Here is a 23,350-nt window from a genome sequence, read left to right on the forward strand (position 1 = left end):
GTGAATAAACTCCAGAGTGATCTTTGCCTCTTGTATAAGCTGCATTTAGACAGTGTATCAACTCCTATGATGATTTATATTAGAGATTGAGATGTATGCTTTAACTAGTGAAACAACATACCTCTGCATTTGTAGAAGAGATGGCTGAAAGAAAAAAGTGTTTCTCCATGGAACTCAGAAATAAAGACAATTTATCTGGGACACAGATGCAATACAAATCAAGAAAAAGACACCTCTCCAAAATCTCCTGGATATCCAATGAGTTACGGAAAATAGTACTGTTAATATCAAATTTGTGAGGCAAATGAGATAGAGACATTTACAGTACTTAAATATGCCGATTTAAGTCAGAAGAAAGTTTGAATGTATCTCCTGTCAATAGGACAGTCCATTGAGCCCACGGAAGTGCAGCTTTTACAACAGTTTTGGAGAGTAACTATAGCATTGTGTATAGTTAGGCTGAGTGGATAGTACAGTAGTACTTCATTCTGAGAAGCAGTGGGACTATGATGTGAATATAAGATAAGGAAAATTAAAAATAGAACTTCATATGTAGCTAAAATGGGGGAAAGGAGCATGGCAGAAATAGCTACCAATCTACAATGGCTTCACATAGATTGGATAGTATGAATCCTGCAATGTTAAGGCAGTTACACCCTTCTCTGTTCAAAAATTCTCTTCCTGGGACTTGGGAATCTTGTTGGGAATTTCACTCTTTCTAATCTGTGGGCCTCTGGAATCTTAGGAACAGGAAGGAATGTTGTACTTCTCAACAGGCAAGCGATAAGAGATCTTTCTGGAGGACTTGCTTTCTCCTCCTGCAACAGCAGATGGCCTTTATATACATATAATTTTTTTTTTTTAATAGGAAGTTGTCATATTCATCCACACCATTCCCAATACCAAAAAAAATCAGAAATTCCAATTTAAATTTTGAAGGGTTATATAAAGTCAAGTGTCTAACTGCATAAGGTTAGCGGGGCAGCTCTGGAAATAACTTTTTAATAGCAGCTGACACAGAGTGTATCAGAGAAGTGAAAATATGGGAGCGCAGAACTCCATTCCTCAACTAATTACATTTGAATGAAGACACTTGGCCTCTCTCTTTCACCTGCTGACTGAAAACTGACATGTCATTAGCAGCTCTGATAAGACCACTGAGCCTGGAAACCATTGTTAACTGCTGCCAGAAGAGATCTGCAACTATATTGTCACCAAAAAGTCACAACCCTTCCTAAGAGGTCAAGAGGTCTTCACACTGGTTCTTTGATAGAGGAAATGCTCATTTATAGAGCTCAAGTTGAACAAATCTCATCTGGTGCCTTAAGGAAAAGTCCTTAAAATATTCATGCAGTGAAGCAATTCTAGTCAGATAGTCTGAGATTTTCAGGTGGCATCTTTGATTTCTGCTTCATCAAATTCAGTGCAATCAATGATCATTTTCATGTTTAATTTTACCCCTTACTCTTTCAAATCCTTCTGAACTAGACTTCTTGGAAATGTCACAAGTATTCTGTCCAAGCATGAGTGTCCTGTGGCAGCATCTGCCCAAGTTAGTCCAAAGCAAGATCCTTCCTTCTATGCAAAATCCAAGTATTTACCCTTTCTGGAGACCACCAAAAATTTTCATGCAGTTTCTTCTAGGTAATGGAAAGCATAAAAAAGAAATAAGGAAACCAATGGTAAAATAAAGCAACGATAGCACAAATCTAACCTGGTGCTGTGGAATCTCTGACCCTTGAGATACTTCTATTTGACTGAAAGACTCTGAGCAACCAGATCGAAGTGGGTCTTACTTATGTGGTGGCTAGGTCCAGCTGACCCGCAGACCAGACAACCTTCCAACCTAAATTGATTCTAAGTGCCACAAAGTAAGGGTAAACTAGAGAGTTCAACAGCTGCTTTAAACCACTTAATACAAACAGCCTTCAACAAAGTCTGAGAAAACACTTAAGGAAAAAGCATTGAATGCAATGTTTGAGAACAAGGTCTCTAATGGTCTACTTATAGACAATCCCACAAGGAGTGGGAGGGAAGTTGGAGACCAAGAGGAGTTGTCTCATGCTAACAAAGTGCAAACAAAATTTCAAGACAGGTGATCCCATACAATATCAGCTACTAACGTGTTCTGGAACCCTCAGATCTCAGGGAAGTCATGAGCGTCAACTTCACCTTGCTGAAAATGGCAGCACAGATTTCCCTTCAGGAAGAAAATATGAAGATATGAAGCACAGATGTACGAGTGCTGGATTTCAGGGAGATAAATGCCAAAAGAGAAACTCCTCCTGCAGCAAACCATTCCCTCGGTTGTGAGTTGCTGTTCCTAATTCTGTATTATACAACTGCTTGCCAGTTAAGTGTTGTACTTCAAAAGGTGGAACAGATCCTTCTTTACTGCTTGGACAAAGCAATATGAAAAGCAGTAAAATGTCAGCTATTTTATGTTTTCCACCAGAGGAAATTACAAGATGGGTCCTGTTCTTTTAGTAAAAGACAGAACTATTGTAGGACTGAATTCCTTGTGGATACTGGGTACCTTCATCACAGGGCTGTTTAGCACCAAAGGAAAAGCTGATGACTTGTTGAAGGCACTGCGCAACTGAGCAAGAGACCTCCAAAGATAACGTGTAGCTACAGATTATGAGATTTTTCTCTTATCACAGTGTCAAACCCCGTTTACTATATATAGTTTCAGCTGTTTATTCAATATGCATATGCACTTCTGAAATAAGGGTGCGTTAATGTTCCCAGATGAGTGGGGCCCATGAGTAATTCTGACTCATTTTATAATTCCTGTGCCTTCAGGGCAGTTTCTGTTTGAATGGCAATATATGGGTACATGAAGTAATCGCTGAATACTGATGAGATTATGCGTATCTGTGCTGAAAATTTGCTTCCGTGGATGTGTTTTGGTTTTGTTATTTTCATTGATTAAGAAAGTCTTAAATTGTTGACCACACTTACGCAGCATTACAGCCAAGTACATGACAGTACAGAAAAGAGTAAAGCAAACTTCATAGCATGCATAGACAAATATGTCAGTTTGACTTCATCCACTCCTCTCACTCATGAAATCCAATGCATGCAAAGTTTCCGGAAAAAGACTTTGTGAAAAGCCATGCAAGGGTTTTAAAAAACCTGAGCTGTAATTCAATTACTGATTTAATCATTCAAATACATAAATACCATCAGTTGGATGTGTTTTCCTTGATTATTATTATTGTTCTACATCTTCAAGCCAGACAATGTATATAATTGAACTTAACAAACACCGTGAATGAGAGTTCCTAACTTCTAAACTACATGTAACCAAGCATAAATATTTACCTTAAAATCTGATGTTTAATTATCAGACAACTCAAATTTATTTACCAGAAATGTTAGATAAATTTTAATAAAACATATTTTAAGGATTTTCTATGAAAATATATGTTCCTAATGTACACACAGACATATATATATACACATACACATGTATGCATACATTTATATGTATATGCAAGTAAAAACACACCATTCAGGTTACATTTGCTACATCACTGCTTCACTGAAATTCAGAAAATGGTTTAAGGCACAGCTGACCTTACATGATTAGTTCTGAAAGGTTTACTTCTTTGTCACCTGATTTGTGACAATCACCTTGCTGCTCTGAAGTCAGAGATTATAGTATGCCTCTCTATAGATTGGTATGCTATCAGAAACAGTGATGATCATTTTATACTAGTGTGAAAAGACAGGGAATGTTTAGGAGACACTTATGTTCATTGTTCACTGTTCAGATATTTATGAGTATGTCTAAAGATAGAAAATATAAATTACATTTACATATTTATGAGCATTTTTATGTAATATCTTCATTTTGATTAAAATGCCATCAATATCCCTACATTACTATAATGCAAGGCAGAAATCTAACCACAATGCACTTGGTTTCATCTTCTTCCTAAAAACTTCCTAAATTAAAACAATTAACAAAATACAGTATGAGTAGTGATGACTGATAAACAATGAAAATAGTCTATGCTTAGGGGCAATTAAAAAACTGTAAAAAAGTAATCTATTATACCATAAGACCTGAAAATATTTTTCTCGGTTTTGAGATGCAGAAAAAGCCTTGTGAGAAAATATGTGGGCTGCAGAACCATGCAATGCAAATTGAAGAAGTGCAGGCAGAAACTCACCTCTAGCTTTGTTCTTTGTAGCAGCCACTGGAAGCAAGGAAAAGATTGCACAAGAACAAGAGAACAGAGATAGATTAGACAGATGTTTGAGCAAGTAAAAATACAGAGAAACTTTATCACTATTGATTCAAAGCTAACAAACACTGTTTCTAGGATTATTTGACCTATTTATTTGAGACACTGCAGTACTATGAGATAGTTCAGATCTATGATTCTGTCAGAAAACCCGTGTTGAGAATTTAGAAAATATATCACAAAACACACTCAAAAAGCATGTCAAGGAATGCAGAAAAATCATGGACCATTAATCACAAGTAAGTGAGAGCATATGTACACACATCTGTGAATTCTAAAACTTACAGCACGATTTGCCTTGCCAAAAGTACATTCTGAAGTACCTAAATCTTACATCATTCCCTTGCTCCTGTTTCTTCAAACAACATTCTCCTGTGTGGCTGATGCAAACAAACATTAGTTAAACTGCAGGTACTCCAATTAGTTATAATCTATGCTATATGATCACTGTTTTTCTTTATTGAAGCCTATATCTTCAGATTCTTCTTGCACCCTGATGGAGCAAGCACAGCAAAAGGAGCAGACAATATTTTAACAGTGATCAGTGTTCAAAGTCAGAGAAAAAGGAGCAGACACTACAGCTTTCCTTGAGTCTCCTGAAGCAACATAGTTTCACACTATTAGTTCTAAAGGCACAACAGGGTCACAAAAACAATAATAGGAGCTTAAAATGTTCTGCTAACATCTGCCCTGCCACCAAAATCAACAGAATCATTATTTTCTGTTTTCTGAGGCTCATGGATAATGTTGACAATATACAATAATCAGAACCCAGAATGAAAATTACATAAAAGATACTATCCAAAACTCTTTAAACTCTCAAGTGCACTCTGAAAAGGCATTCCTTCAAGAAAAAAAGGTGCGTCAGAAAAAAAAACCCAACACATAATTCCTCTTCTACTAGTCCTTCTTCTAAGGCAGAATTACACTAACAGTTCAAAGGCAGCTACACTTGTGACCAAAAGACAGGAAAAAAAAGAAGAAAGACCAAATCCCCATTCTGCTTTCTTTGCTTCTCTTGTTCACACCTAAAGGCTTTAAGTTAGGTTTTTTTGTTTGTTTGGAGTTTTTTTTTCTTTTTCTTTTTTTTTTTTTTCCTGGTCTGCTGTCTCACTGATCAGTCTTTACTAAGACAAGTAAGGAGAGCATGGCAGTGAAGGCCAAGTTGCCATATATGAAGAAACTGTTGAAAAAAAAAAACTTTTAACTTTATGAATGCATCCAAAAATATCAATTCTCTAATTTTGTTCTTTGTTGTTTGTTGTTTTTTGTTTTTTTTTTTTTTTTTTTTTTTTTAATTTTCCTTTTTTTAAAATTCCTTCCCTGATCCCTCCTATACTTCTAGATGTACCATTCTGCATTGCCATCATTCTCCTGGTAGTGAAAACAAAATAAAAAAAAAAAAAAGCAGTCCCATGATGTCTGAAATCAGCATTACTCTACAGAGTAGCTCTGCTTTGGGGAGCTCCAACAAATGCAGATGCTTCTGCAGGGCTCTTTCCATAAGGCTGTTTAACAAGACATACTCACCTGCAAAACAGCCAGTAAATCTTACATGCACTAGAAATTGCTTGTGTAGTAAACAAAATTAATGGTGCCATTCTAATTTTACAATAAGTGAACAGTTTCTCCTTCATGCAAATATAAGTTGATAATGAATGCACTGAGTTCATCAACCTGTTCGCTTTCTTATGCTTCCCCTTCTTTTTCAGTCCTGAGAAGTACATCTGCATGAACACATTATCACTTTGAGCTAGAATAATTGTTTAAACTTAACAAAAGTCTGGAGGAAACATGCCCCCCTGGTAATTTAAAAGCACCAGGAGACTTTATAGTTACATTAATAATTCAGAATAAAAGATAGAGAGAGAGATATAAATATGTATATGAAAAAATATCTATATACTTGAATTATTCAGAATAAATATATATGCACACATATATGCATATATAAATTGTATATGATCTATGTGTATGGGTACATATATATATTAATCTATGTATATGGTTTCATATATACATGTATATTAAAAGAATCCAACCATTCTGTGATTAGACAGCTTTATTTTGAAGCACAATCATCAGACAGAGAATTATTACCTCTCATGTATCAGTAAATAAAGAAAAGATATAAATGAGGTTGTACATTATAATTGGAAGTAGGACAGGTTACTAAGCTTGTTAGACCAATTATAACTCTCTGCAAATCCACTAATAGAGAACTAGATGACAGTAACCTTCTTAAAAATGTCATGTTCAATACTTGTATGTTTTTCCATTGACAGCATGTTCCAATTACAAGTCAATTCGTAAAGTTCAAACTGCACAACAGCCAAATTAGCTGAAAATGGTCTTTCAAAATATAATTCTGCCTAGTGAACGGAACTAGCTGGAGTTGTTTCCATCAATGACCCATCTTTTTGACACCTAGCATGAGGGAAAATTCCCTTTCATTGTTATCATTGAGGTCGGTATTTCTTTTTCCAAAGGTGAAAGAATTTTTCTCTCTTCCCTCTTTGCTCTCCTTGTCACTCTGTGTAAAGAGAAGACAATTTTCAACCTATATTCAATATGTTTGAAAACTTTTATCCGCCTCTTCTTATTAGTACATGAAAAGTCATAGGAGGAGGCAAGCATAGATAAATGTTTCAAACGAGCATCATCAAGAATAAAATTTATCAGAGGTATGCTGATCTCTTGGTTAGAGCACCAGATATGGGATAACTCTGAAGTCAGTGACAAAAGACCTGTGGGTTTCAACAAACAACATTACAGTCAAAGGATCTATATTTGCTTTAAGTCTTCAGCAAGTCAGTTGATTCTCTGCATTTCACATAACACATTCTCTTTTTCCCCACCTAGACTTCCTTGCTTGCTGACTAAAGAAACAAGCTCTTTTAGAGGCAGTGAGTCTCTCACTTCTCCAAGTAGTATACTTGTAGGACACTGATTTGAAACTTTTGTAATACAATTAAAATGGATTAAGACTGCCCAGTAATAATTTATGGGTACAATGTAATCTGAAAACTGGAATTTACTGTACTTGGCTAACACTTACTTTATTTAGCTAAATTAACAAGCCAGTCAGGAAATGGATATAAAGGAAAGGTAGTGACCTCTGGTATTTCCCATGTTCAGGGTTTTCTTTAAAAAACAGAACACATTTACAAGGGCATTTTTCTTTTGTTACTCTGCCTTGTCTTTCCTAGGAAATTGATTTTGGATAGGGAAGCATACTACAGAAAAGTCTGACCTTTATTGGAATTTAGGGAAGATTTTAAAGATCAGAGAAGACAGACGAAGAGGGAAGAAAGACCATATTCTCAAAAGTCAGGCTGAAAGGGATGACAGTGCTACTAGATTTCTAGGTAAGACTGAGGAAGAAAAAGCTCTTCTATTAAACCTTAGTTCTATCAAGATTAAACAGTATGTTATTTTCTGAAGACTCTTATGGTCACAGCACATGCAAAACACAAGGGTTGGCTGCTAGGGAAAGGTCTGGGACTGAGGGGATCACAGAGCAGCAAGAAGTCAAGGTCAGAGATCTCAGAGGAGTCCACTGTGAGGGATCTGGAAAGGAGATGACAATAGTGCCAAGTCCTGAATCAGGGCAGTTAATTTTCATAGAACTAAGGTTTTTAGGGCATTTTTAAATCAGAAAAGCATTTCTGCTGTAGCTGGGCTGCTGAAACAATATTTTTTAAAATAATTGCCTGAATGTAAAAAAAGCTGGATTCAAATTTCAAAAACTGTAATATACCCTTGCTCTCAAATATCAGTAATATATTGTGCTTTATTTTTCTGTGATATATCTTTCTGACTTCTTGCTTTTTGTATGCCAAAATTGTTAAATTACATTCTTTGATAAATGGTGGCTACAAGTTGTTCAATATTTTCTCCACACTCAGCTGTCTCTACGCTGTTCAATTTTGTGGACATTTTTAGACAGATTTGATATAGCATTTATTTTATTTTTCTCTTATATGTGATTTATTATTCGATTTGGGGTTTTGTCTTTTGTCTTTGGAAAAAAAACATGTCCTTCCAGTTACTTCAATAGCTCAATAAAAATAAAAAAGGGAAAATGTATTTCCTCCAGATGTCCAGCTTACCTAGCCTTTTATTTCAGAAAATAAGGACAAAGAAAAAACAAAAAGTGAAAGGTTTGAGGTCAGTGCCTTGTTCTCATTTCACCTATTACATGTACTAAGAACACAGCTAGAGTACAATATTTAAATGTTATAGTGACTAAACAGGTCTTTTCAAGAAAAGAAACAAGATGAAAGTCACACTCATAAAGCACATAGCATTGATTTTCTCCTGAATACAGTAACCTACAGTTCCAGCAAATATGGAGGTCCTCTAATCTTCAATAAAACATTAAGACATCAACAGTCTATAGGATGGACATATTTATTCATCTGTATTTTTACTCTAGTCTTAAAACATTTTGCAACCATAGAATACTAAAAATTATCAAAGAAGAAACATACATAACCCCCCCAAAACCCCAAACCCAAACCAACCCCTCTCCCCACCACTCCCAACATATAATGCAGGTTTCTAATTTTCAAAAGAAAATGAGTTATTTTTAGACTACTTAAACTTAGAATTTTCTTTTTAATTTTATGATGATGATGGTGACAACTGCATTTTTTTCCTTTGGATAAAGTGATGGATTATCACTGGTCATTTAGGTCACCTAATTGCCAGCTCTGATTCTTGGACTGGAAGAGCTGCTCTGTGTGACAGAAGGCTTAGCAGGATCATTTTCTCCAGAGAATAATGTAAATTATTAGGCTCTTGTAGACTAAGAGACGCAATTTAAAGCAAAGATACCAGTATGTGCTGTAATGCAGCATGGTTCACCACCTCCTTTTCAACAGCACCATTTTCCAAAAGCCACTGAAGGAGAAAGAAACCACCATCATCACCTGATATTCTTAGTGGGATTTTGAATCTCCTGCATTCAGAAAGACGTTGCTGCCAACAGATGACAGAGAAACATGGGACCTTAGGAGTTCTTTTAGATTAGGATACAGTTCAAAAAACCTAGATACATCCTCATGGCTAAGTTTGTTTCCTTCTGATTTTCTGACCTCTCATCTGACTGCCTCTATTGATATACCTTTGCATTTCATAGTGAATATTCTTTTTATAAGTCAGTTCTGCACACTCTTCTCATGGAGATTTCTACAATATCGTTCAGTGGCATTTACAGATATAATCAGAATGCATATAATTCCTAGATAAGTCTTGACCTCTTTATCTGTATAACTATTAAAGATCTGTGCGATCATGCACATGGAATTCAAACATACGACCTTCTATTATTTATTCTATCTTTGCATCATTCTATCCATAACATAAATTCCTAAGATGACATCAGGTAATTTACCTCAGAAAGAGATATTTCACTTACTAAACTTATTGATTAATCTTCAAAAAACCAAGAACCTTTTGGGTTCTGAGATTTTCATACTTTTTTCCCTTCAGGGTTTTAGAGAAAAACTACAAATGAACTGGGTATGCAAAAAAAGTATGTGATTTTCCATGAAAAAAATTAATTTAATTTCTTTTATCACAACTATAAAATTAAATGTGTATAAAATTAATACATGTTGAATATATGCTATATGCTAGGGACTATGCATCTATGTAGAGATTCGCAATATTTTTTTTCTCTTAAAACATAAAACATATTCTTGAAGATATAATTGAAAAGGGGAGAAAAATGCAAATTTGGAGGGATTATGAAGGGGTCAACTACTGCATCCTCTGGGTTTAAAGCAGCATGGACCTCTCCTAACAGATTGTCTAACATATTGTTAAAACTTTTGATGACACTGACTTCAAAAGTTCTCCAGGTAAATCTGTTTTAGTGCACAGTTGTCCTCTCAATGTCAAATTGTTTTCCTGACATATAATCTAACCATCATATGCAGGAGACTATCCTAATTACTTAACCCTTCTCATACCTTCAACGGATATAAATAAAACCAGAACATATACTTCTTCAGTGCAACCCTTTGCAAATTTAAAGACTTACTATTTCTCTTCTGTGCCTAAACAATCATGTTCTTCCACTTTCTTAATATATGTTTTCCAACTTCCTCTTTATTGTCTGTCCTTTTTTTTTCCTGGATTTTCAACAATTTATCTATATTGATCTCAAATCAGGCAAGATACCCAGCTAAAGTGGTACTAGTACAAAGTGAAATAATTACTTACGATGCCTTCCACCTAGCCCATTGGCTGTGCACTCAAAAACAGCACTTGGCTCTAAGAGAACAGCATCACATTGTGTTCAAGGCCACAATGATCCCTCAGTCCTCCTCTCCATATTTCACACATTTATTTTATTCTTTATGAATACAGGACTTCACCCTTGTCTTTGAAAGATTCTGTTGCTTTAAAGTTATTTCCCCCATTAATTAAGGTCATCTTGAATACTAACACAGCCCTCCAATTCCATGAATACTTACTTGACTGTTGAACTATAAAGTACAAACCTATCTCAAAGTTACATAATGTGCTGCATTATTTTTGTATTTCTTCTATTCTATTGAAGAATATAATAAGTCTTGACAGCAGTAGCACACATTGAAATCCAAGATTAACCAGGTCATAAAGGACTTCAGTTGTGTTCAGTGTGTCTACATTCAGCCCATAATTAGCAAAAAAAAAAAAAACAAAATAGATAAGCAACTTTTTAACAAAACTAATCCATCTTACCTAATGTTCCTCCTACACACAAACTATAAAACCTGTAGGCAAGCCAGACATAAACTATGTAAGCGAATGTGCAGACCCAAATGACAAAACACTACTGCATCTAGCAAGTCTGGGAACTGACCATACATGCTGGGCAATAATAGTCACCTGTTCTGTTACTAAATGACAAACAGAAAATCAAAACAGCAGCTGCTGTATGTTTACTGTGCTCTGAGAGAAAAAGCAGTGTTTAGAGAAGTTGTTTTTAAAGCAGACTTTTCTGTATAGGATGTTGCAACTCTAGGAACTGTATTAAATTATATTTTACTTGGTGAAACTTTGAAAGGCAAATGTGATGAAGGAGCACCAGTTCCAGCATTTTGGTTTTCCCTCCACTCTATCATTCAATGCCCAGTAATGACAGAATATTTTCCAGTGTTCAGAATCTTTCCTTTTCTAATGGAATATAGATTTGTAAAATAGTAATTACTGAATCCCCCTAATGAGAAACAATTCATATACTGGAATGGAAAAGTTAAAATGACTGTAAGCATCTTTCAAACTTTCTATTATGCTGCTAAACACATTAAATATTTTAAAACTGCAACTAGATTATCACATGCAATGACTTTTATTATGCAAAGTAATCACAAAATATTGAAGACTACAAATATACTAATTTTGTTCTTGATGCTCGTTATAACTGGCATGATGGAGGTCAGCAGAAGCATCTGATGATCTAAACATCACTAGAGTTCAGGATTCCAGCTGTAGCTGATTCACATTAGCAGCTGGAAACACATAACACAGTGTATTACTGTATACTGAAACTAGAAGATTAGTATAATCATGCCCTAAAGGCTCCTCTTACAGGCATCCAGATAACATGATTTTCCTCTCCCAAAATGCCAACTTTATGCATGTTATAATACAGCTGGACATGTAACTTCCACAAGCAATGCAAGTTGCAAGTAAGCAATTTCATCATAAGCTGGGTTTCCATAAAACATCACACAAATTTCACTTGCAAATAAGTAATACAGTTTGTGAACAAGAGTAAATACAATTCTCATATTACATTTTACCAAGGTAACACAATGTATTAAGAAGTATGTATAAAGCCAGCTCTGAAGTAGTAGAATGAAGAACTCCACAAGGCTCTAACTGTGGTTATGTCAGGCAGAGGTAAAAGTACTCAGTTCTGCTCTCAGATCTCTTTTACCATTATTTCAAAACTTAAACCAAATATTGGAAAAGCTGTGATATTCATTCAGCACCTCACACAATCAAAATTGTTCATCATGCAAAACATGCATACAAACATACTTGCCCAGCTTCTGTGTTTATGTCAGGTCTCCAGAAAGAGTAGAAAGGAAAAGACCCTACTTGGATACACTTAGCAAACTACTTAGGCACAAATTGGCTGTCATCATGTAACTGTTACTGGGCACATGGGCTGTAAGCAGTGAGCTTGTTTCTTCTGACATCTGCAAATCAATGCATGTAAAACACCTCAAACTATGCCTTGTCTGTTTTGCTCAATCCAGGAGCAACCTGTGATGTTCACGACTAATGTGAGGTTTTTGGTGGGTTTTTTTAATTGTATATGCTTATCCTACATTTTTATAAATAGACATTTTCTGAATTTACTATGCTTATATATATTATTTTCCACTCAGTCCAGAGCTCTGATGACCCACAAAGCTTTAAGCGTTCCTGTATTTGAAAACAAGCCCTTACACAACCAGCATGAAATCAGAAATGTAATAAGGAGCAGGGAGCTAGGTAGGCAGACAAGCAGCTAGGGTTCTCCTTATATTACCTCTACATACAACTAATTCAACTGCTGCAAACCCTAAGAAGGTTTTGAGAAGGCAACTGGTTTTTATTACATTAGTATCCCTGGTTTGTTTGTTTTTTGTTTTTGTTTTGTTTTTGTTTTGTTTTTTTTTTTTAATATCACAGTCCATGAGATCTCTGTTTAAGAAGTGTTATATCACATCCATAATAGATCATCTGTACGAAATGTTTTCTTAATAAAGTTAAAGTATGCATTAAGGGCCACTGGGACAGCAACTGAAGCACATGGAAACAAGCACAAACCTTAAAGGATAGAGAATTAAGACCTTGAACAGAAAAATAAATTTAAAAAATTCACCACATATTATAAATTTAGGCTTTCTCAGACATTAGAAGACAAACTTGGGTAACTAACGAGACTAATGAAAAAAATGCGGTAATAAATTAAGTGCAGAGCTCAATCAATAGGATTTTCCTAAGTTTAATTGGATGTCAGTAAATACGTTCTAAATCTGAGCTCTTCTTCAGTTGGAGAATGGGAATTTCAGATGTGACTTTTCAGTGATGATTTTATTCAGCCACTAAAAATTCTACACAGAATTTTCTTCATCACCACTTATACTCACTGCAGTTGTCATGTCAGGAAATACACTGAAAAGCTTTACGCCTTGTCTTGACTTGATACATTATAGACATTATTCTTGAGACCTTTTAGAGAGTAGCTTCCTTTTGAGACCTTCTAGACTAGATTTCAATATTACGCAACATGATTCCTTTGGAACTAGCGAGGCTTACGGGGTAATTTAGAGACATTAAAATACCCTCACAATTGAGGGACTATATCTAATACTTCTGAAAACAGCTATTTGTATGTGATGGTAAGTATTTGGTGAACTTTATTTTAACTAAAAATGGATCATATTATACATATTAAAAATATACATTCCTTTCTGAAGAGTAATGAAACATTTTTCTCAGCAATTTTCCATTTATCAAAGCAAATTAAAAATATTTAAACTTATATACACAGTAATCAAAACATAAAAACATAATTTATCTCTTTATGTTGGAAGTGGTGAAGATGTAATAGCAAATCAACCATGGTGTTTTATTAAGACCCCTAAAGAACAAAATAAAACTTATGCTGAAGTAGCACTAAACACACAAATGACTCAGTTTCAAATACATACTTAGTCATTTATTCTCAGAAACAAGGTAAGATTATACACTGCTTTCCATAGGAATTATTTATTGCATCTCCACCCAGTTTGGATGATGAGGAACTTAAAGTGAATCTTTCAACTTGATCATATTGCTACTAGTGAAGTAACATTAAAACAGAACTCTTCCATTTTTTTTTTTTTTTCATGGGATTTACTCCCATTTTTCTACATTTTTCTGACAGTTCAAGAAACACAGGTAAACTGTAAGAAAAAAAAAAAAAACAAGCAACCTAAGACTGTATATTACACCCAATGTTCAAATATTTGACTGTAATTTATCATCTGCTATTCATAATCATACCAAAAATAAGGCTCAGTACTATCTTTTTTATTGTATCTGGCTTTACAGAAAAGGACTTCAGTGCTGGAAACAGAAAAGACTCATTGCCACTCCATTTTGTCAACTAATATCCAATTTGATGCTGTCTAGTGCTGTTAAGGTGAAAAGTTACCTTGGCAAGACTTACTGAGCAAGACATCATTTTGTAGCTTGGGTGAGACACGTAAATGAGAAATTATTTTTGTAGGGATGCACTTCCAGAGATAAATTTCATCCTTACTAAACATCTCTTTGACCTCACACCATCTTTCATTGCGTGTTTGAAATTTAACCTATGTGCATTAAATTAAAACCCACTTCATTTCCTGTATCTCCTGCTATGGTTTTAACTGTATGTGTTGAATATACAAACTAATGCAGCAAAAGTTGTCAGCTATTCTACAGCTTTCCCAGAGTTATGAGAACTACAGCTGAAAACTCACAAATTCAAACAAATCACAAATTTCAGACTTAAGAATTTACACCCAACCCCCACCCTCTTGTTTAAAGAAATAAAAGCCAATAGTTCTCTGTGAGCAAAAGACTGGAGGAATGAATATTCAGAATCTAAAAGCATACACATGAATATTCAGAATTTGAAAACTCATAAAACAGCCGTTAGGTTTTTCAGGCAGAAAAGAAAGTGATATTAAATTCAGAATTTAAAACATTGTTAAAGAAGCTTAAAAAAATAAAAATAGTTTCAAAGAAGCTATAATTGTTCCAAATAGGATATTCTTAATATTGTCCTGAGCCCAAATTTTCTTTGATCTGAGCATTGAAAACATTTCTATTCTTCCTTTAATTATATTGCCACACTACTGAAACTGTTTGTAGGCAAGATTCATTTAAGAGTTGATCTACATTTACAGCAGCTATCAGTAGTCCTGGCTCTCCATATCGCTCTCAGGTTACTACATGAATTAATATGCCTAATGTGTTGGTAGATAAAAAGATGGAAGCACTATGTGTGAGGAAACGTGTATTCTGGAAGCTTTCTGCAGCAAGAAAAAGAAAAAAAAAAAGTGATTTTTAACACTGGGGACTAAACTGATGGGCTGAAAAATCTCTGCTTAGGTGGTCAGCAATTAACGTTACAAAATTACACTTAAACTTGCTTCAGTTTGCATTTCATCTGAGTTAGTTTCAAAAGGGGTGGCTCACAGCTTTCCAGTCTGACAAGAACACCCACAGACTGCTTACTTGAGCTGTTGAGGTGGTTGTCACAGCTTTGTTCTGTACTGGGGCCTTCACTCTTGGTTTTTAGATGTATATGCTGGCTATACCTCCAAAATAGACCAGATGCATTTAATGGACTGCTCAGTTCTGCCTATAAGTCATCAAAATAATGACTTATTAAAGCACATCTTTACCACGGTATGTGTACATAGCCAAAGTATATGCACCTGGCAAGCGGACACACTAATGATGGTATATGGTCCACTGTAGAGACAGCACCAAATGAGAGCTTCTGAGTGACTGTTAGAAATAACTGAAGTGAGAAAAACAGCGTTCAGCAAGTCTCTGCTGCTTTGGTGGAATGAAAATGAGAAGACTGAAGCATTGTGGCTTGTAGGTAGCACAGGATCTTTAAAAATGGAGTCTAGGAAATCTAGCAAGCTAACATATTAAGATGAATTAAAAACGATGCCAAAAGTTGTTCTTCAAAGTCAACAAGAAAAACTAAAAACCAGGGAGGTAAAAAAAATTAAAACACAAGAGGAAGAAAAGCCAAGATTAAGTGAAAAGAAGGGGAGAAGATTAAATTCAAAGATCCAGATCAGAAAGCTCAGAGAACCAAATGTGTATAAGACATACTAACTATTATAGAAATCTCTAAATTTCAAACTCCAGTCACCTGTATTTTCAGCATTTCAATATTGAGAAATTATTTCTAAAGTGATGAGACATAAAATATATGAGATAGACTAAGATTCTACAATAACTGTAAATGAATGCTTAATGACAGGAAAGTTTTAATATCTTATTAATAATTACTTCCTCACTATCATTATGATGGTCTCTGCCTATGCTCCTTCCAACACTGCCACAAGGTTGCTACATTACTCATCTTAAAAAACAAACCTTTCTTATATATAGCAAATAAGCATGTTTCTTGCACTTCTCATTTCTCATATCTGTTTTTCCATTCACATCAGTGAAAATACTCCCAAAATTTAATGTAATATGAATGTATACCTATTTTTATATATATTTAATATATGCATGTTATATTGTATATTTCATATTATATATACTAGATACTGGGTATATATTATTTCAATATATTCTTTCATATAAGATAACCATATTATATGTTACATAAAGTTACTTGTTCAATATCCATAGCTTTATATAACATATAACATCCATTATTATATTCTAGAAAAGAATATATAAAGCAATATATGTGTGATATATATATGAATGATATACTATATAACATATAAACCTCTGTGTGTGTGTATACACGTACATTACTGCCTGTAAAGTATAATGCATTTTGGTACATTTGAACAACAGAGAGTAAATCAAGTTAGAGTAATGTGTACAGTCAATTGAAAATTGAAAGATAAGAACACTTTCACGGAATATTTTTGAGAAACTTTTGAATATTATCTTAGGAAATTAAAGCAACTAAGTATAGTCAAAGTGACTCTTTACAGGAAATGATGCAATTCTTGGGGTAATCCTCTTAATTATGACTTCTGAAGTAAAATATTCTTACTACTCCTACAATGAAAAGAGTTGTATCGTAAAGAAGTGATTTGTGAATGCTGTAAATTTCTGAATTGTACAACAACTACATGTTGAGTCTTTACAGTATTTTGATCCATAATGTGAGTTTCATAGTATCCTGGAAGAACATATACCAGACAAATAATTACCCAAAGTATTCCTCAGTAATGCAAATGGAAACCATCCTGGGGAAAAAAAGAAAAAAAAAAAAAAAAGGAAAAAACCCCAAACACTAAACTAATCCGCAAGTACTAATAATTATTATTGGGTATTTCCAACTAATTCCTTGACACTTCTGCCAACATGCATCTTACAGACAGCATGTTTACACAATTACGATGAGCTAAACAAGCACACAAACCTCCTTTATAGCAGAATAGTGCTTATAGGTAGCATTTAGCTTCAACCTTTGCTGGAAATAGAAGAAACATTTTGAAATGTTACCTGTTTGTAACAAAAACATCGCGCAATAAAGGATTCTGAGCGAAAGAATTAAAAAACAAGGGTGGTGCTGCTATTTTTGTTTTGCTGTCTGAGCACAGCCAAAAGAGATGCGTAGCTCAGTGAATGAGCGGCAGAACAAACTCCAGCTGTGAACGTGGGCTCTGTGAGATTCAACCAGGTCCCCAGCAGCTAACTGGGTAGCTCACCAAATTATTCTGACATGCTTTTGCCTTGCCCACCTCTCGGAGCACACCAAAGCAGACGGTAAAAACAGATACATCCCCATTTTTATCCTAGGAAACCAAAGAAACCTTTCAGGGCCATTCCTGAGAAGTTTGTACACACACCTCTTTCATATTCAGTACAACTCTTGCAGTTTAGAAGAAGTTTGCACATGCAGTCAGCCACAGCATAAATAGAAACTGGCAACACAACTATGACTACTCTTCCTTAAAAATCTCATAAGCCTTCTCTTCAAAAGATTTATGAATAATGGGAACTAAATAATTCATGGCACTGCAGATGCCAGTCCAAGTAGCCTCTCCCTTTTTAAGGTTTCAGTTTGTAGATGTGTGATCAAAAGCCTTCATCAGTCATGATAGTGGCATTTGTACTCAGTCCAAACAAACCGTATTTGCATCTGAATGTTTTTCATTGAAATGAGACATATAATATGCAAGCCAAGTTCCAACTAAAAGGTGTTTTATGCTATTTAAATTCAGTCAAATTAAAGGCTGAATGCAACCTAAAAGGTCTACTCTCAGAACAGTAATTTGACACATCATAAATAAGATGCATTTTTTTGTTAGAGTACCTGAGCACTTGTCTGAAAATTTTACACAGCATCTTAACAGTGCTGCCTCTTGAGGAATAATAGAGAAAAGTCCTGCATATCAAGTAATGAAGTGAACAGAAACTTAACACACTGCCGCCAGTTCAAAGATTTCATTTACTCATACACAGTTACATGTAACCAAGTAGGCAAAAAGTAGTTGCTCTGCGAAGCCAACGTTAACCTCGAAGAACTTGCTACTACGTTTTTGAGCAAATAGATAACATGCCTTGTACACCTTCTTATCCTGTTTTATTAATCCTGTCTATTAGTAACATGAGGATCATTCTCTGCCACGTCCATTGCTCAGCTTTACTACTACATTTAAAAGTACCACAAGCAGTCCCTCAAAAAATAACAAATGGAAGAAACCAGTCCCTAAATATCTCAATTATTAAATGTGGAAGAAGTTACAGGAATTTCACCTTGGCAGGAAGAAAAGCACTTGGATCAGATTAAAATTCTTGTTCTTGCCAAGGGTAAATAAACGCAACTGTCATAAATTGAGGTTAATACTACTTTAAAAAAGAGTATTAAGAGCCTAAAATGCCCTTTCTTTACGAACCTTAATGGGGATAAACAAGGTAATTCTTTTTAATTGTCATGGGGGTTTGCTGTAAATCCCTTACCTTTCCCCCCATATTTTTTTTTTTTGTTTTGTTTTAGAGTCTTCCTATTGTATTTAGCAATGGGATGAGCTGGTAATAGAAGGAAATCAGATACTATGTATGATCCCATATGGAAGCATGTCACAGGTCAGTCTTTACATCTGAAGTACATCTGGGTTTTTTTGTAATTTTTTTTTTTTTTAATAAAAAATATATCAGTTTACTTTGCAGAAAACAAAACCCCATGAGTTAGTTATCCAAAATATATTATATTCAGGTCTTAATTTTAAAGTCCTTAAATTTAATTTAGCACTTAGTATATGCACCTTACAGGAGACACACTATGACGGTCCCAAAGGTGTTTATATTCATTCACATGCAATCTATTTAAGTATTTAGACAATGCATGATTTTAAGGTATTAATAATTTTGATATAGAAAGAGTTTATGTGAATAAAAGTTAATAAAAAGAAGAGGAATGTACTCTAGAAAGCAAGGCTACTCCACAGCATGAAGGTACAGACTTCTCAGGAAAACAACAGGGAACGGCTTGTGGCAGACTAGCACAACACAGCACCAACACTGTGAATGCTAATGAGTAAAGCCAAGGAATAACGCTGGAGCATCATATATTGGAAGATGACACTGATGAGGGCAGATGTAGAAAAATGATTATCAACTTCAGACCCCTAGAGCAGCATGAATGAAATCACATCCTTGTGTTCTGGGAAATAAAACAGGCAACTTGGATAGAAATAAAGACAGCCTTTAATTATCTAAAAGTAAATTGGGAGCAGCCCATGATAATTCAGAAGTGGCGTTATTATAGGACACAATGCAGAGTTAATTCAGAAATCAGTTTGTTCAAAAACATCAACAGCTGGGTTTAATAATAGACACAATGAATCAGAAATGAAGAAAAGCCTGAGACAGAAGATTATTGAGCAATTCCAATCATATTATTAGATTTACAACTAAACAATGGCAAAGAACCTGTATGTTAGAATTATTTAAATAAAGGAAAACAATAATTTGGATTGATGAGATGCAAGAGTGTCAAAAAATGAACTTTTACAGCGTTATTTTGTCTAGTTGTGTTTCAGAGATGTTTGGTTATGCTTTTACCATGGCAAAAGGTAGCTTTCCTATTCCTTCCTTATTTTTAAAATAAAATAAATGCTGTCTTGACACAAGACCAAGCTATCATTTGAATTAAAAAAATGTTAATGTTTAAATGTTAAAAAGGTTTTAATTACACAGTGCTACATTCTAATATTTCTATTCATATTCAGTAAGAACTCCTCCCACAAATTCTCTCCTTGTTTTTATAATTCCCACGGCATGTGATGCTTAAATACCATTACATTTGGGAAAGCATGGGATTAGCACAATCAGACTATCAGATGATTAAATCCAGTACCACTGGCAAAGCAAAAACAGTAACTGACTGCAAGTTTAGTTAGTCTGATTGGATATTTTATTAACAGAACTATAAAGTTGAACTTTGTACAACAGATAGTCAAATTTTACATATAAAAAGCAACTATGCCAAGAAAATACTGTAGGGCCGTATCATACTCTGCAGACAACAGAACTGAACACTTTTAAGTTTTTGTTTTGGTTTGTTTGTTTGTTTGTTTTTTTAAGGGAGGATAATAAGGTTGTTTTGTTTGGGAAATCTCAGCAGCCTGTTTTCAGGCCTCTCTATAATACATCTGTCTCAATCCCACTTTTCTACAGTGGCCCTGTATTATGTCCAGATCATATGAGGTGAATGAGATTCACCATTTTTGACCTCATTAAAAGCTGTCCTTTACTCATCCAATAGAGTAATCAGAAAATATGGTGCTTTCTCCAGATGCTTACAGAACAAGGTCTCCCACTAGGTATTACCACTTCTACAGCCATTGAGGTGTTCACGGCACTTTGCTGACAAGTACAAAGCAAGGGCTTGGTTCTCTTCTTATTTCTCTATGAAGTCTGGTCTAGACTGTGCCAGCTGCAGTGCTCTATGGCAGTATACGAGTGAGCTTGAAAATACCCACCTTTGGTTCTGCTGTCAGCACACTCATGCCAGAACAAGATGATTGCAAAGCCTCCCTGGAGAACCATGAAAATACTTGGTTAAACTGTCAACCAGCAGATTAACAGCAAAACGTATTCTCATATACACAGTTCTTTTAGTACTGATTTCCAGTAAGAATGAAAGTAGCTCTAGGAGGAAAAGAACAGCATTGAAAAGATGGTGGTTCATGGTACAGTTCTTGAGACTTACACAAACATTAGTCCAAGACCACCACTTTATTTTACTCCACCTTCCTTCTCTGTTCTGCTTTCACCCACAATGGAAGTACACATACAGGAAGAGAGACTACCATGGTACTTTCTTTGATTAACTATTATTTTGGCAAGTTACAATTCATAACAATACTGTCAAGAGAAAAACCAAACAGCTTCTACAGTCAGCACTTTGTCTACCAAGCAATACTGAGCTCCAAGTACTATATGCAGAACATTGTTTAAAACCATCAGTTCAAATTAGCTTCTCTTCAAAGAAACAAAAAGAATGCTGACAAAAAATTGCCACTCAAGGTAAAATGCTGGTATCAGATCTGTGTGAGACTATCTACCAGAAATTAAACCAAGTAAAAATATTTGGGCTCTGAAACAACTTATGCAGACATACAAGTGCTAAAACTATATTTGACTCAATAGTTTTGTATTCTGCATTTCTAATACAGGAACTGGGAAGTATCATTTGCACAGAGGCAACATTGCACAACCTTCCATGTTTCATCATATGACAAATAATTCTGAAAATATCTTCGCTATCCTCTACGTAAGTTGAACTATGTAATATCCAGATAAAGTATGTCCAAATGACAGTCCAACAGAAAATTTGTAGGAGGTAATGAATGAATCCCTCTACAATGACACATATGAATATATACATTTATTCATTGAAAGTTAACATTTTTAGTCAATATAGTTGTTCCTTCTATGATTCAGATATTTTGTTTCCTTTAAGGACACGAGTTTTTTATTCCCTTTTGTTTTGCCTTCTAAGTAAAAAAAAAAAAAAGTCTTTCCATTGACTTTATAGGGCTTTCAATCAGAACTGTAATCTGACATTCAAAGAGAGAGGGAGAGAAAGGGAAAGGTTTTGGCCTGTGCAACATGAACAGTATTTAGCTTGCAACTGAAAAAGTATTTTAGCAAAAGGTGTACATGCAAGAAACAATTTAGGCTGGCTGTTGGAAAAAAAAACCAAAAAACCAACTAACACCCACTGAATATGAAAGGGATATTTCTATTGACTTTAGTAGGCTATGATTCAAGCAATAATTATACCATTAGATTACTGAAAGAAAATAATAGTGATTTAGGAAAAATAAATGGAAAAAAAGGAAACAGCCCTAGAATGATCTGTACAATCTGATATCAACCTTGGATAGATGGAATTGCATTTTTCAGCATCCTCTAATGCAGCAATTATCAGTAGTCATGTGTACATATTATTATATACTTATCAGCTAAGATGGATGATTATTGTGCAATGTAAATCATTAATAAAATAAATTAACCAAGAAATTTTATCAGAGAGAGTATTCGCAACAAATAAAAACACAGACTTGATACCCAAAGTGATGACTCATACGGTAAGATGCAGGAATCAATATGCAACCAACACTGTCATAGCAAACAGTTACCTCATGAAGTTAATCTAGTAAGAAAAAAAATAATATAATGTATCTTAAGAAGCAGAGGGAGCAGCCATAAGATAGTCTCGCTCTTGACAGGTATTATGTTGATCTGTTGTTCACACCCATACGTTGAGAATCAGTTCAACTAAAAGGGAACTTCTAGGAAGGTGGTCACTGGCTGTCAGTGCCATGATTCTACTCCCAAAACTGCTACATGCCTTTTCACACTTTCACCCTAAAATTGAGAAGCAGCCTGTAGCTTTATCAGGGAATTATGTTTCTAAAAGCTGCATAGCTCATTCAAGTATGGAAAACTATTTGTTATTCTAAGTTTTTGAAAGGAGTAAACCATCTGCCACTGAGAAATACAGGGTCTTTTATACATATATAATTATATGTAAGGCAGACAGATGAAGGTCCTCTTCAAGCTTAATGCCAGGCTGAGTGCACAGTCATCAAAAGTCCATGAAAAACTATATTAACAACGATCCCAGGTAATTTAAAAACATGAAGTTCAGAGTACTGGAGAAGACATTAAGGGCATAAAAGTATAATAGTAATGAAGAGAATTAAATACCAGAAGATAATCATCTTGACGTGATACCTTTTTTAACATTAAGCCTTTTTATACTGGAACTATAACATTTTAGGAAGACATATAGATTTATTTAGACCATAATCACATTTTGAATTAAGTGACCATACATCTAG

The 23,350-nt window shown here is 34.7% G+C and overlaps 1 protein-coding gene across 5 annotated transcripts in view; it reads right to left on the reverse strand.

Annotated features, from left to right (window-relative positions):
* The window catches only part of CADM2 (cell adhesion molecule 2), a 691,822-nt gene that overhangs the window by 243,617 nt on the left and 424,855 nt on the right, over nucleotides 1–23,350 (reverse strand). For 3 of the 5 annotated variants that reach the window (XR_012627403.1, XM_074857868.1, XM_074857852.1), the window contains exon 2: nucleotides 4,182–4,208. The exons of the other annotated variants lie outside the window; for them this stretch is intronic. Coding sequence is in view for 2 of the 3 variants with exons in the window: in XM_074857868.1 (XP_074713969.1) it covers nucleotides 4,182–4,208 (27 nt within the window). In the remaining variant the exon portion in view is untranslated. The remainder of the gene's footprint in view (nucleotides 1–4,181; nucleotides 4,209–23,350) is intronic. 5 annotated transcript variants of the gene reach the window in all.

Source organism: Strix uralensis, chromosome 2 (genome assembly GCF_047716275.1).
Source record: "Strix uralensis isolate ZFMK-TIS-50842 chromosome 2, bStrUra1, whole genome shotgun sequence".
Classification (NCBI taxonomy): Eukaryota; Metazoa; Chordata; class Aves; order Strigiformes; family Strigidae; genus Strix; species Strix uralensis.